The sequence below is a fragment of the Puntigrus tetrazona genome, chromosome 23, assembly GCF_018831695.1.
Source record: "Puntigrus tetrazona isolate hp1 chromosome 23, ASM1883169v1, whole genome shotgun sequence".
In the NCBI taxonomy this organism is placed as follows: domain Eukaryota; kingdom Metazoa; phylum Chordata; class Actinopteri; order Cypriniformes; family Cyprinidae; genus Puntigrus; species Puntigrus tetrazona.
The window spans coordinates 7,783,467-7,797,304 of record NC_056721.1 but is presented as its reverse complement, the minus strand read 5'-3'; the positions used below and the strand labels follow the sequence as shown (position 1 = coordinate 7,797,304).

Sequence of the window (13,838 nt, the reverse complement as noted above, 5' to 3'; positions counted from 1 at the left end):
ATTTGACCAATAAACTAAATGGACTGTGAAAAGCAAAACCCTGACCCTTAATAATTACCTCCGTTAAAGTAATGTCAACTGATTAAGTCATATTCAATCATATATATATTTTTTATTTAATTAAACTAATATATACATATAGCCTAAGTTCAGATGTTGCCAAATAAAGCACTTTTACACAGCTTCATTTACAGACAAAGCAAAGGAGAATGACAGACTTGGAATAGCAGTCTGATCGTTTGTACTCCACATTAAATTTAGACTGAGTGAATGATATTTTAAAAGACTTGTGTGTGCAGACAAGAAAGAAAGATCAGAAGGGGAAGCCCAAACGACTGTACACTATGTGGTGAGAGATGATTAAAGGTTAGGAACCGGGGCTTTTATACAATTAAAAAACACACAGAAAGAAGCCAGGATTAGTCACTGATCAAATAAGCAGATTAACCGTTTGCATCTATTATTATTTTTTCCCTAAATGTTAAAAGATGTTTTTAATGCGCATCTGATGCATGTGCAACAGTGGCCATCAGTAAAGTTCAAGAGCGTGCACATCAACACAGAACAATAATTACAGCTGTTCATTGACTCAAAAATATCCCATATTCTAGCGAATAAACTCTCAATAAATAATCATAAGTGAAATTCACTTGAATAATAATAAAAAAAGATATTCGAATGTACTTTAGCCATTTTTCAGTGTGACACTTTGGATGAACGGAACAGAGATTTTATTCATTTGATATCGCTTTAGAGATTAAATTTGGTTTAAAAACAGAAGTGTCTGCAAAAATATATATGTTAGAATTTGTAAAAAAAAATTGACTGTTTCTGTATGAAATGTAAATAGGTTAAATGACACATCTTTTGCTCAAAGCCATTGTTACTAATATCTGAGATACATTGTGTGAGCAGCAGATTATCTGAAGCATAACTGACTTCTCCAAAAAGCACACAGAAGGATGTGAAGAGGAGGTCAGGTAAACTTCACACGCCGTAAAGTGAAGGTGAGAGGGAGCTGCTGAGGTTTAGCCCAAACAAACGGTTCACAGTAAGTATATACGTTCATTGGAAAAAATTAAATAAAAGTTTTTCATTAACTTTATAAAACAGCTCATGATATAGAGATGATAGAGCCGGTCTTATTTCATACTTGTAATGATGCAATGCGTTGCATTCTAAGCCTAAAAAAAAGTGTTTCTCTTCCTCTAACCACTTCTTAAAATCTTCTTTTTAAAATTTCAAGGAAAAAACAGAGAAGCAATGAAAATATTGTTTATCTATTAATAAGGCTTGCTGTGACTCCACAGAAGAATCATTTCTGAATCCCCGACACCTTTCAGTGAACAGTTCTCATTTTTAAAAACCTTAAGAAACTATAAAGAACATTTTCTGTTCCATGATGTGCAATTTATGGAGAGACGACTCAGAAGGTTTCTCCAAACAGATGTATTTTCACTTATATATGTATAGTATGATAGCATTAACTTTACCGTGAATTCAATGTTTAATTTAAAGTTCATTGTTGAGATATTCGATGAAAACATATATGGTTATTGTATTATGTCTTTTTGAGGAAAAGATAAGATTATTGGTCCTACGAAAATCACCTAAACATCTAATAGGAATAACAAGTAACTCCACCGAAAGTTTCTGAAAATGTTGTAAAAGTGCTGTGTTTTTACAATGGCATGACCAAATGTTTAGGTAAAATTAAAGCTTGTATAGTTTCAAAACACAAAATAAATATGCCGAAGCCAAATGTAGAGCGCAAACAACTTGATTGAGTCCAGAAGGATGTCGTTCCAAAATCAAAGAGTTCATTTAATTTGGGAAGTGGCCGCTTTCTCTCGCTCATTCGCACACACACACACACACACACACACACACACACACACACACACACACACACACACACACACATCAGCATCCCCACACATTCAGTCTTTTATCTCTCAATCCAAAACACAGCCATTTAAAAAGAAGCTAGCTTAGAGTCATTAGCTGCTTGTTTGTTTATTTATGTTCTTCTTTTTTTTTCTGGACTTTGCGGCTGGGCTTCATTCAGGTTGATTACAGTGGAGTGTGGTCTGTCATTTAGATGCTCCAGATTGATTTTAAAGTGCTCTGTGAAACGCCACACACCACACCGCCGGCCCAGTAAAACCTCTCCTCTCTCTCCACCTCAAAAGTGCTTGTAAAAAAAAAAAAAAAAAACTATTATGAGGAACAAGGGGAGAGTGAGTTTCAAAGCAAAGTCAAGCCTCCGTTCCTGCAGGACCAGCGCTAATTACTCTGTGATTAACCACGGGACTCGCAAAGCCAATATTTGGCTCTTTATACGAATGCCATGATGACAGGAAACAGAACGGGGCTGCAAATGCGCACATGCACACTAAAAAAAGAGCGAGCGAAGTGTTTGAAGGGCATTGGGGAACATCTGTGGCTGTTTATGAGTAAGTAGCCAGTAGTCAGACCTCTAACAGGTTTAGGTGTCATCCTAATTCCTCCTGTTCGGCTTTCGCCCTCTCCGTGCTAGACCTCTGTTATTTGGTCAATGCAAAATTGACAGCACATTTACCCGGATGATCAGGTCATCTCCTACACAGGTTACCAACGCCTTAACAAAAAAAACAAGACATCTATGACAACAACGGCAATTAAGCAGGCGGCGATTTGTACACATCTGGAGTGGATTTCCGCACCAGAACAATCCCCGGTGCCCAAAATCAGCTCTATGATGACTGCCTTCTCCCCTGCGCTGCCGGATCGGGGACTGTGCTGGGCTTTGGGAGTGTTTTTTTATGTGTTTGGTTAAAAGGTTGGTTTGTATTAGTTCGGGAAGGCGATAAACACTGTCAAACCACCGATAGGGCGATCGTGGAAGCCCGCGCTTCAGAGACCATGTTCAACAAGCTTCATCATCTTCAGACAAGAAGGTGCATCCAAAAAAATTAGGTATGGCCAAAAAGATAAAAAGATGTGAAATAATGCGATATGGTGCTACATTCATCACGCCATTTTAATGCATATAATTGCGCTGGCTTTCACAACTCCTCTGTGGGATGGCAAAATGTCAGATGCGCACTTCAGAATCTTTCTTAAAGTAAGTCTTTTCACTTATAATGTTAAATGAAATTAATAGCTTGGGATTGCTGTACTTTGACTTTCTTTTTTTCTGTCAGAACACATTTTGTGAACATTTCAACAGTTCCCGCCCACACATTGAAAGCCAGTTATACAGTTATTTTATAGAAAAATGGTTTTGCAGAGAACACAGAAGTCATATTGTTGGGCGAGTGAATAAAGACAGAATTGTATTATCCCTTTAAGGTGTGACTGGACAAATAAAATAAAATTATTAAACAAAAATCTGAAGATTCAAATGTATTCTTAAAGAATGCGACTCTTTGAGCATGCACTGACTGCGTTTTATATTGCATGATTATGTTGCTTTTTTTTTTTTTTAAAGATTTAGTTTATTTCTTATTTATCTTGGGCTTAAAAAGGCATGACAATCCACCAGCAAAGATATTACACTCATTTTAGGGGGGTAAATTATAACTTTTAGATGTCACTGTAAATGACTATATCTGCAGACAAATAAAATGACAACAATAAAATAAAATCTGATTCAAATGAAGATTCAAAACGATTTTTTTAATACGCACAAATCGACCTAACTACATTAGCTTGCACCATCTGATGAGCTAGGTATTGCTGCGTGCTGCTGCTGTTTTTTGATCACTTGTTAGAAATGCATCAGAACATTTTAATGGCTCTGAAATAAAGGTCTGAAAGCCAGACGAAAGTGTGTGTGTGTGTGTGAAGGTGGGTTAGCCTGAGCCCTAAGGTAACAGCAACAAGCTGCTGTATCACCCGTCAGGCCGTCACTGCAGTGGCTCTGTTCAGCGCTGATAAGAGACTTGGGTGGACCTAGCAGAGCTGTGCACATGCATCACACGCTCCCTCTTATTAATCTCCAGAAACAGATAACATGACGTCCGTAAGATGATCCCGATCCTGTCCTCCACGAAGCGTTTGATGCGCCACATGTTTCATCCCTCGCGGTTCCAAAGCCACCATCACGTCTTTTTCGGGAAGGGATGAGCGCTGTTTTTTTGTTTTTTTTCTCATTCGCGTTTAGAGGAAACTTTTGTTCTCTCCGAGTTGCTGTTCCCCTCTTTCATCAAGAGTGCAGGCTTTGCTCGAGCGCACGGTGACAATGAGAAGCGATTGTTTTAACCTCGATCTCTTGGCCTTTGAAGATGTGATTCGCTTCCTCACCTGAAGGAAGTTTCAGAACTCTGCACAGTTAGAAAGCGAGAGCAAGCCAGTCTCGCTCCGCTTTGTTATCAACGCAGTCATCTCTAACAATGAAAAACACTGTCTGCTGTGTGCACATGTGAACATTTCAATGGAGGGGGGGATGGGCCAGGTCATTAGAGAGCAGGGATAAAGGGAGGGCAGTAGACACAGGAAACAGAGAAACGTGTTGACAGAGCGCGAGAGGAAATGTTGAGAGATATGACGAGAGAACGGAGTGATATATTTAAGAGAGGTACGAGACCCTGTGGTCTTAACGGCTTGCCCACTGAAACCTACTGGTCATTCGGGCGATAGCAATCTACTGAGCAGATGCTTTTCGGTTGGACTTTATCGTATTTCCTGCAGAAGTGACTCCTGGTATGCTTGACCATGTTGCGTCGGTGATAAATTGACTAACTAAGTGAACTTTTAGGTAAGCAAACAACAATGCGCTGTAAAAATAGGTCAATTCTTCAAAATGCGCTTGACGCGGTCATTCTAAATTAAATGGTTTACTTCAAGTAAAAAAAAAATACTTTAATATGAAAGATTATGACTGGTTTCCAACTAGTTTCTCGAAGACTGACCAGACAAAAGGCCCCGCCCCTAAATGAACTCTATGTGTTGCTGGGCAGGTTGAGATTCTCAAGTAAACAAGAGTAATGTTTTTGGAGCGCAACAGAGCAAGACATTTTTCTTCAGGGACATAAATCCAGAAAGGGTTTACTTCGAAGGAGAACATATCTTGACATACAAAAAATGACATGGACAAATACACATAATAACAAACCCTACTGGTCACTCAGTGGTAGTGATATACGGACCAGACCCATTTCAGTTGGACATTATCATATTTCCTGCAGAAGTCACTCCTGATATGCTTGACCAGGTTGTGTTGGTGATAACTTGATTGGCAGGAACTTTAAGCACCAGGTGCATCAAACAACAATGTACACTGTAAAAAATGTAAGGTAATTGTAAAATGTAAAAATGGGCTTCACATGGTAAATATGACTGGTTTTAAACAGGTTTCTGACAGACAGACCCCCCCCCAAAATCAAAACTATTTATTGAGCCAGTGATGTTGTTGTTGGGCAGGTTGAGGTCCTCAAGCAAACAATATTTTTTTTTGTTACAGAGCAACAGTTTTAACATTTTTTTAGAAGTATCTTAGCATAAAAATCGCATACTTTTCCTTTGAAGTAACGACTGCAAACGTTTTTAAAGGGAAAGTTCACCTAAAAATTAAGCTCCGGTCATCGCTCACTCGAATGTTATTCCAAACCCATTTGATGAATTGTCCATGCAACGAAAACTCAATATCAGTTATCCCCACACTTGACTTCTTTTACTGTATTGGCATTTTTCACACCCCACCGGTCAAGATACCATGGTATCATATTATGGTAATCCATCCTCATATGCTTGTCCATTATCAAAGTGAACTTATAAGTACCAGGTGCATAACTTTACTTTTTCAGTTTTTTCTTGACACTCACAGCAGTGTAAGTGTCAGATTTACACGTTTTATATTGAAACAGTGGTGATACTACACGTACATGCCCACATTTAAATTAATCGCTACATGCCAGGGCCATTTTTAGCCATGTGGAGGACGTGTGTAAATTCCCCCGGAGGGGGACGGAGTATACATGTTGCGCACACATGTTGCTTTTAATGACGTGTTTTGATAAAAGAGTTTTGGATTAGGCATAAACTCTTTTTCATTTACGCTATATCGCTTTATCATCACAGATTATCGCCAGCGCTCAACAGCTGAGCTACACTGGCGGAAATGTGTCGCCCTTAGTTGTGTTATCAGAGAATTTCTTCAGAAAATAAAAGAGATGTATGAGAAAGATTAACCAGAATAAGACGTATCCTTTGCGAAAACAGGTACACCAGCATACAAATATTATGGAACGAATGTATTTTAAAATGATATACTTAAGTGCAAACTGAATGCGATTTTTACACTTAATAGCATCATATGTTTTTAATAAATGAAGATGTGTTTTAGTTTAAGCGATTTTTGACCCGCTTATATGTAATTACAACTGTTGTCTTTGAAATATGCTTGACTTTTAAGTATGATACTTTAATGTCATTTGTATTAAAACATGTACTTAAATATATTTGTAACATTTGTAATGATGAAGTTGCAATTCAGTCCAGTTAAAATATATGAACAATAAATAACAAGTTATATAATTGAGTACTTAAGTTAAAATAACTTCTTTAAAGCATAGACAAGACTATTAAAACATAGTAATTAAAAAAAGTAAAATTTAAAGTAAAGTCTTTAATTTTACATTATGAAAAGGTGCTAGAAAGTGTGTTAAGAAACACAGCCATGAGAAGTGTACACTCTTACAAGCTTTTATTTCAGTAATATATTTTCTGAAGGGATTTTTTACATTTACTTTTATGATTCAAATAACACTACAAGTGCTTATTTAATACATATTAATTAGTGCTTATTTAATAAGTGTGCTTGTTTTTTTCCTAATATGTACAGGTCCGTAAACATGAAACCTCTCTACACTGTAAAAAGTGAAAAGTTGGCTTAAAGTAATATTTCAAAGCAACTTTTTGAGTTTACTCAACTTTGGACCATTACTGAGTAAAGTCACGTGTCTTTTTTGATCAGCTAACACACTTTATTTTCTTAATTGTTGATGTAATGGTTTTTTTTTTCTGTTTATTGGAAGATTTTGTGTTTTATTTTTTTTTACAAGTGACAAACTATCAACGGGTAAGTTAGTCATAGACAACACTGTCTTGCTTGTAAGACTTACTAGACTAAGACATCCGTAAAAAAATGAAAGGATGAACAATGTCTAGGCCTCAAAACTAGACCCGCTAACCTCAAAAACGGTGAACCAACAGATTTTAAAAAGATCAGCTCTTTACATCAAAGTAAAACAAATGACTAACAATAATGATAAAACAACAAAAAGGTTTCAATGAAGTCAGCAAACAGCAAAACTAAAACTAGTCCTATAACAGTAACCGTGTAATTTATTCATGCTGAAATGCATGCTGGGAACTCACAAAGCCTTAACATTTCAACATCATGAAATTCAGACAACTATGTTTGACTACTTGGGAAAACATTTAGGGTAATTTTATTGGTTTGACAAGGGTTTTTATGTTAAAGAAAACATACTTTTTTTGTATTTTAGACTGAAAAAGTGCAGTTCCTTTTTTCACAGTGTAATGTGTATCGATTTTGAACATACACTTTAACACATTGTTCTTTATCTAGACGAGAAAACAAACGAAGATTCCCACGTTTTTGACATTGTGTGTACTGCATGTGCAATTGTCCGTGGGGCGGAAGTGTACCTTCGTTTTTGTAAGTTAACTGTCTTTAAATGAAGATGCATTGAGATGCACAGCAGAAGCGAAGACTTCATGTTCTGGATCGGACTTCAACATTCAACATGTGACATCCATTCGGTGCAATCAATGGCTCACACATGAGTCGCTTTTAAGTAAATAAGAAATTCTTCTGACAGAAATTAATCGGTTTCTTCTGCGAAGTTATTAAAAGAGTTTGTTGCTCGTCTGAGCAACTCGACACGGTCCGAGTCTGACCTTAGTGTTGAACGAAAGAACCGACAATACATGTCAAGCAAAGCAAAAGAAAAGAACGATGCAGACACAGGGCAAGTTATTGTCTTTTTCGCTTTAGGTTATAATCACGAAGACGTGCAATTAAGAAAATGCACACTGTTCAGCAAAATATGAGGTTATTTGAAATGCCGTCTGCACCATATAAATGCTGAAACAAAGCATATGCGATCCTGGAACACAAAACCAGTCATAAGTAGCATGTAGCGAGTACATTATATGGGTCAAAATGATAAAATATATATAAATATCTTGTTCCATGAAGATAAAGTAAAACTTATGCGCATTATTACAAGCATGATCAGGGCAACTTTAAAGGCGATTTTCTCAAAAACCCTCAGATTCTAGATATTCAAATAGTTGTATCTTGGCCAAATGTTATCCTGTCAAAGCATGCATCAATGAAAAGCGCATTTATTTAGCTTTCTGAAGCATCAGTCTTCATTTTTAAATAAAATACTCTTATGGTCCGGGGTCACAGGGACGCGTTACTGAAACAGGCTCCTGAAAAGAATTTTAAAAACAAAAACACAGATGCAAATCAATAGAAAACCTTTGGGAAGCGAACATGTGCAAACAAGAAAACGTCTTTGTTTTTATATATTTTGAATCATCTTATTTGAGGTGGAGGTGTGATTGTAACACTTTTTGGTCTAAAAGAAACAAAACAAAACAATGTTGAACTTTCTACATATGACCACATCCCCAATCCACTTTCTGTTCGCCGCAGTAGTGTGTGCATGTGTGTTTAATGTGAATAGACTAACAGAACGAACCTCCCTATCGTGATCGATGCTTACTGAACACCCAGCCCCGTGTGCAGAGGTAAAGAATGCCTAGATCGAACAAAAAACACTTTTTAAATTGTGTCCATGTACGATTTTCTTCTCAATCAGATTCACAACGGTGTCAAACCAGTGTTTTGAACCCTAGAGTTCAGGCCCGGCGGATCCAGAACCTGCACAGAAACACACTTTCTTTGGTTTTGAGCGGCCAAAAAAAAAAAAAAAAAAATGTAAACAGACAACAAGAAAAAGTTTTCAGTTCAATGCGAGGCAATGCTAAACGGTGTTACAACTTCTCCCCGGTCACCCAATGTTTAGCATAAAGGTTTGAAATTCATCACATTTGACCTGAGATTTAATGATTTAACTTTAAGCGACGTTAAGCAACGTAAGCAAAATATAGTTTTGCTCAAAAAATAAATAAAATAAAAACGAATAAATTTTGCATGCATCTATTTACAGCCTGGAGAGTCAGTCGTGTAAGATCAGGAAGGAAGTGGGTAAGTAAAGAAATGATCATCATAGCCAAAACGCACCGGGATGTGAGGGGTTAACCTTCTCTTCGCGGTGCATTGTGGGATAGCGAATGATCAGCGATGGCGGCCAGACTAAAGCGTCTGAAACTTTTCGTGGTAACTTATTTGCATGTAACGTTCCTGTCTTTGCACGCGTTTACCGACGCGGCGGACGTGGCGTGGGATGAAAACGGATACATCCTGTACTGTCCGTGCATGGGTATGAGAGCGCGGCGCTCCCGAGACCTTTATTCATTAGTTCATCCACACACCGTCTGAAGCGGCTCGACCCAAAGCCGGGACCGTACAGTTCAAACGCGCCCGGGGTGATAAACACGTTTCTCCTATATGTTCTTCTTTAGGTCGGTTCGGAAACCAAGTGGATCATTTCCTCGGATCGCTGGCTTTTGCTAAAATGCTGAACCGAACGCTCGCGGTTCCGCCGTGGATTGTTTACCGGCATCATTCCCGCCTTTTCAAAATGTAAACACAACACTGTCTGTCACTCACTCACAGGAAATCTAGGAAACACAGCCTAGGGTTTTGAAAGCCGGTAGCTGCCTGCTTTATTGCTGGTCCAAACCAGAGTCGTTTTGGTGTTTATACACTATTACAGACTCTATTAATAACTAATCGTTTCATTTTGCTTTCATTTTAGTTTAAAATGTAATATTTGCATTACTTTTATTATTACATTTTTTTAAATAAATAATATTTTCATTTCAGTTTGTTAAAAATGCTGAATTTCTCATTTTTATTTGATTTATCCAAGTTTTCCATCATATATTATATAACTAACCCTAACCCTTGTCAAAAATGATTTGTAATAGTTAAGAAAACAACACTGGGAAAATGTGGTCATTAGCGGTCCTAACCAGTGTTACTTTATTATATTATTTTGTATTATCTTTTCTATTATGAAAATGTTTATTTTATATTACAAACATTAGGATTTTATTTTCATTTTTATTTGTTTTAGTATTTTTGTTACGTCCACACACTTTAAATTTAAGTTAGCTGCGATGCATTTTTTCTTATTTCAATTTTTTTTTTCCCTTTAATTTTACGCTAGTTTAATTTAGTTCCAGTAGCAGCGCTGGTTTAGACCGGTCATTGGTCGGTTCGTGTTGGTCATTAGACGCGAGTGAAACGCAGTGGCTGTGGATCAGTAGGAGGAAGTACAATAAACTGACCAGGTGTAGCGTGACTCTGTGTTTCTCTGTAACAGGTGCATGTTCCCTACAGTGAGTATTTCCAATTGGAGCCAGTGAAGCAGTACCACCGTGTGGTGAGTCTGGAGGACTTCATGGAGCACTTGGCTCCTAAGCACTGGCCCCCGGGTCAGAGAGTGGCCTACTGCTTCGAATCTGCAGCTCAGAGGAGCGTAGACAAAAAGAGCTGTCCCATGAAGGTAATACGGCCGTTCGTTCTTCAAGGTGTGCTTGATTTCTGTCTTTTGGCCAGACCTCCGTAACCCGAAATTCTCTAAAAAGCTACACATCCAACATTTTTTTTTTTCTCGGTCTGTTTTCCGTCGCACGTTTTGGAAACGCTGCCATCTATTGGACTTCCAGCAGATCTGCATTTTGTTTTATTTTCACGAAAGCAGCAAGCATATATATATACACACAATATACACAACGCTTGTCGTGTAACCTGTATTTTCTGATGAAGGACGGAAATCCTTTCGGCCCCTTTTGGGACCATATCGGAGTCGACTTTGATGGCTCCGTTCTCTTCGGAGGACTGTCGTTCAGCTCGTACTATCAGCCTCACTGGATAAAAAGGTACGTCTGGCTGAAACGCTCACGTAAATATAAGCCGTCCGCGCTCAGACGTCTCGCTCTCAGACCTCTGTTCCTCTTTTTCTTGAGGTTTCCTCCGAAAGAGCATCCAGTTCTCGCTCTTCCAGGAGCCCCCGCGCAGTTCCCCATTCTAGAGGAGCACATCGGACTGCAGGAGTATGTGGTGTGGTCTGAAAAAATGGTACAGGAAGGAGAAGACCACATCAGAAGCCTGCTAAACAGACCCTACGTGGGAATTCATCTGAGAATCGGCTCGGACTGGGTGAGTGTCCTCATAATTCAGGTTCAGATGTGTTTTTATCTGAAGCGCACTTACTAAATCTTACCATGGAGATTAGGGTTTATTTTTGAATTAAGTAATACGTCAGTAGGAATTCATTAATGCATTAAGTTGAACGCATTTAAATGTTACAGAAGATTTATTTCAAATAAATTCTGTTGTCTTGAATTTTGAAAGCTGAAAATTAATAAGTAAATGAAATTTGAAGACACATCAAAGCGGAGGTTTTATATATTTCGCGTGATTTTTAAACGATTGGACGTTTGGTGAGCCAAAAATATATGCTAAAAAAAATCATACGCTTATTTTTAAATAGAATATATGTGACCCTGGACCTCAAAATCAGTCATGAGGGTCAATTTTCTTTGAGTTTGAGATTTATATATAACTGGAAAGATGAATAAATAAGCTTTAAATTGTTAGGATAAAGCAATATTTGGCTGGGACACAACTATTAGAAGACATGGAATCTGAGGATGCAAAAAAAAAATGCATATTGAGAACATTTTTCAAACTAAGTTTTTAGCATAGCATACTTCTAATCAAACAGTTTTTTTTTTTTTAATTTATCAACATTAGTAAATTTACTAAATATTTTCATGGAACATTATCTTAATATATTAGATTTTTGGCATAAAGGAAACATTGACAGTTTATTTTGGTCCAGGGTCTCACACACACACACACACACACGTATATATTATTGCTGTCAAACTATGTTGCATTCAAATGTTTGTATTTACACAATATGTGAGTATTGTGTATGTTTATTATGTCCATATAAATACACACACATACAGCATATATTTTAAAAAAAATTGACATGTGCATACATAAAACGTATTTATTTTTCCTAAATATATGCATGCATTTGTGTGTATTTATATAAAAATGCGGTCTCTTAACGTTCGTGCTCCAAAGTTCTATCAAGAGTTATTGTGGACAGTTTCATTGGAGGACCAAGTACCAAATTGCATGTCTAAACTGGATGATGCACCTAATCTATTTATTTATTCTTACTATTCCACACAGCAAAATGCCTGCAAGCTTCTGAAGTCGGGTGAAACCGGTCCTCACTTCATGGCATCTCCGCAGTGTGTGGGATACGAGCGCCAGACCGCCCTGCCGCTGACCATGGACATGTGTTTACCAGACCTGCCTGAGATCCGCCGCGCCGTCAAGCTCTGGGTGAAGATCACCAACGCTCAGTCCGTTTACATCGCCACCGACTCCGAATCACACGCCGCAGAGATTCAGAGACTCTTCAGGGGCAAGGTGAGGGTTACCACGGAACATCCCACATCTGGGAACTCGATGTAGTGACGAGTAGATAAAGCTGATGACCCACTTTGTGCAGGTGAAGGTGGTGAGCTTGCAGCCGGACACCGCTCAGATCGACCTGTATGTCCTCGGTCAGGCCGATCACTTCATCGGCAACTGCGTTTCGTCTTTCTCGGCCTTCGTTAAAAGGGAGAGAGACGTTCGCGGGAGACCCTCGTCGTTCTTTGGGATGGACTACCTGGGAAAAAGGAAAGGAAAGGAGGAGCTCTGATAAAAATGAAGATGTTACGTTTTTTGTAACTGAAGGGTGGTTGAGGTTTTGCATGTTTCAGGTGTCTGGGCAGATTTTGGACAAGAACGTTTGGATAGGGTTCACGTAATCAAATGAAGGAGAGCAAGATTTAGTACCTTGATAGTTTCTCTGGATGCTGCATTTCTCCCACGATGCACTACTACATTTACTGTGAGCAACCGTGATATCATTGGTATTTTTGTACTGGAACGTTTGCATTATTTGAGGATGTAAAAACCGCCCCCTGTGAGGGCAGAGTTATTATACTGGAGACGGGTCGAGCGTTAATGGTTGGAAATGTTTTTTTCCGCTCTTTATAACTGCAGGCCATTTAAGACCTCCAGAGGCATCCAGATGTGCAGTGCTCTAATGAATGCTGAAAATGAACATGTGTGTCACTATTTAAAGAATGTGTGTCACAGGCTTTCTAATGTCTTAGTAATGCATGGTGACATTGTTTTTGAAAGTCAGTGCGAAACCAAACTGCAGAAACGTTTTATAAATGTTTTAAGATGTACTTATTATTAATTTTGTACAACTTTAAATGACATTCCTCAAGTTAGTTTACAAATAAAAATATAACAAGCAGTATTTTTCGTGTACGTTATATGTTCTTTAGTTTTATGATCTATTTTAAAAGGCTATGTTTTAAAATGTAAAACAAAGGAGTACGTATACATTTACAATCAAATGATGAAAATTAAAAATTAGCCTAACTTATTAACAGTGACTTGATCAATGTGCACTGTCCCTGTTAAATAAACATTCATACATTATATTTGTGTGTGTATATGTATATATATATATATATATATATATATATATATATATACACATATATATACACATATACATACATATATACACATATACATATATACATATATACATATATATATATATATACACACACACACACACACACACACACACATA

At 37.7% G+C, this 13,838-nt stretch overlaps 1 protein-coding gene across 1 annotated transcript; it reads left to right on the top strand.

Annotated features, from left to right (window-relative positions):
* Positions 1-9,017: 9,017 nt before the first annotated feature.
* LOC122328356 (GDP-fucose protein O-fucosyltransferase 1-like) lies at positions 9,018-13,000 on the top strand. Its single transcript, XM_043224007.1, is given in 8 exon segments — positions 9,018-9,464; positions 9,607-9,708; positions 9,711-9,727; positions 10,473-10,655; positions 10,919-11,031; positions 11,119-11,311; positions 12,362-12,604; positions 12,687-13,000. Coding segments are annotated over 8 exon segments (1,185 nt in total). The 5' UTR covers positions 9,018-9,325; the 3' UTR covers positions 12,882-13,000.
* The last annotated feature ends 838 nt before the right edge of the window (positions 13,001-13,838 follow it).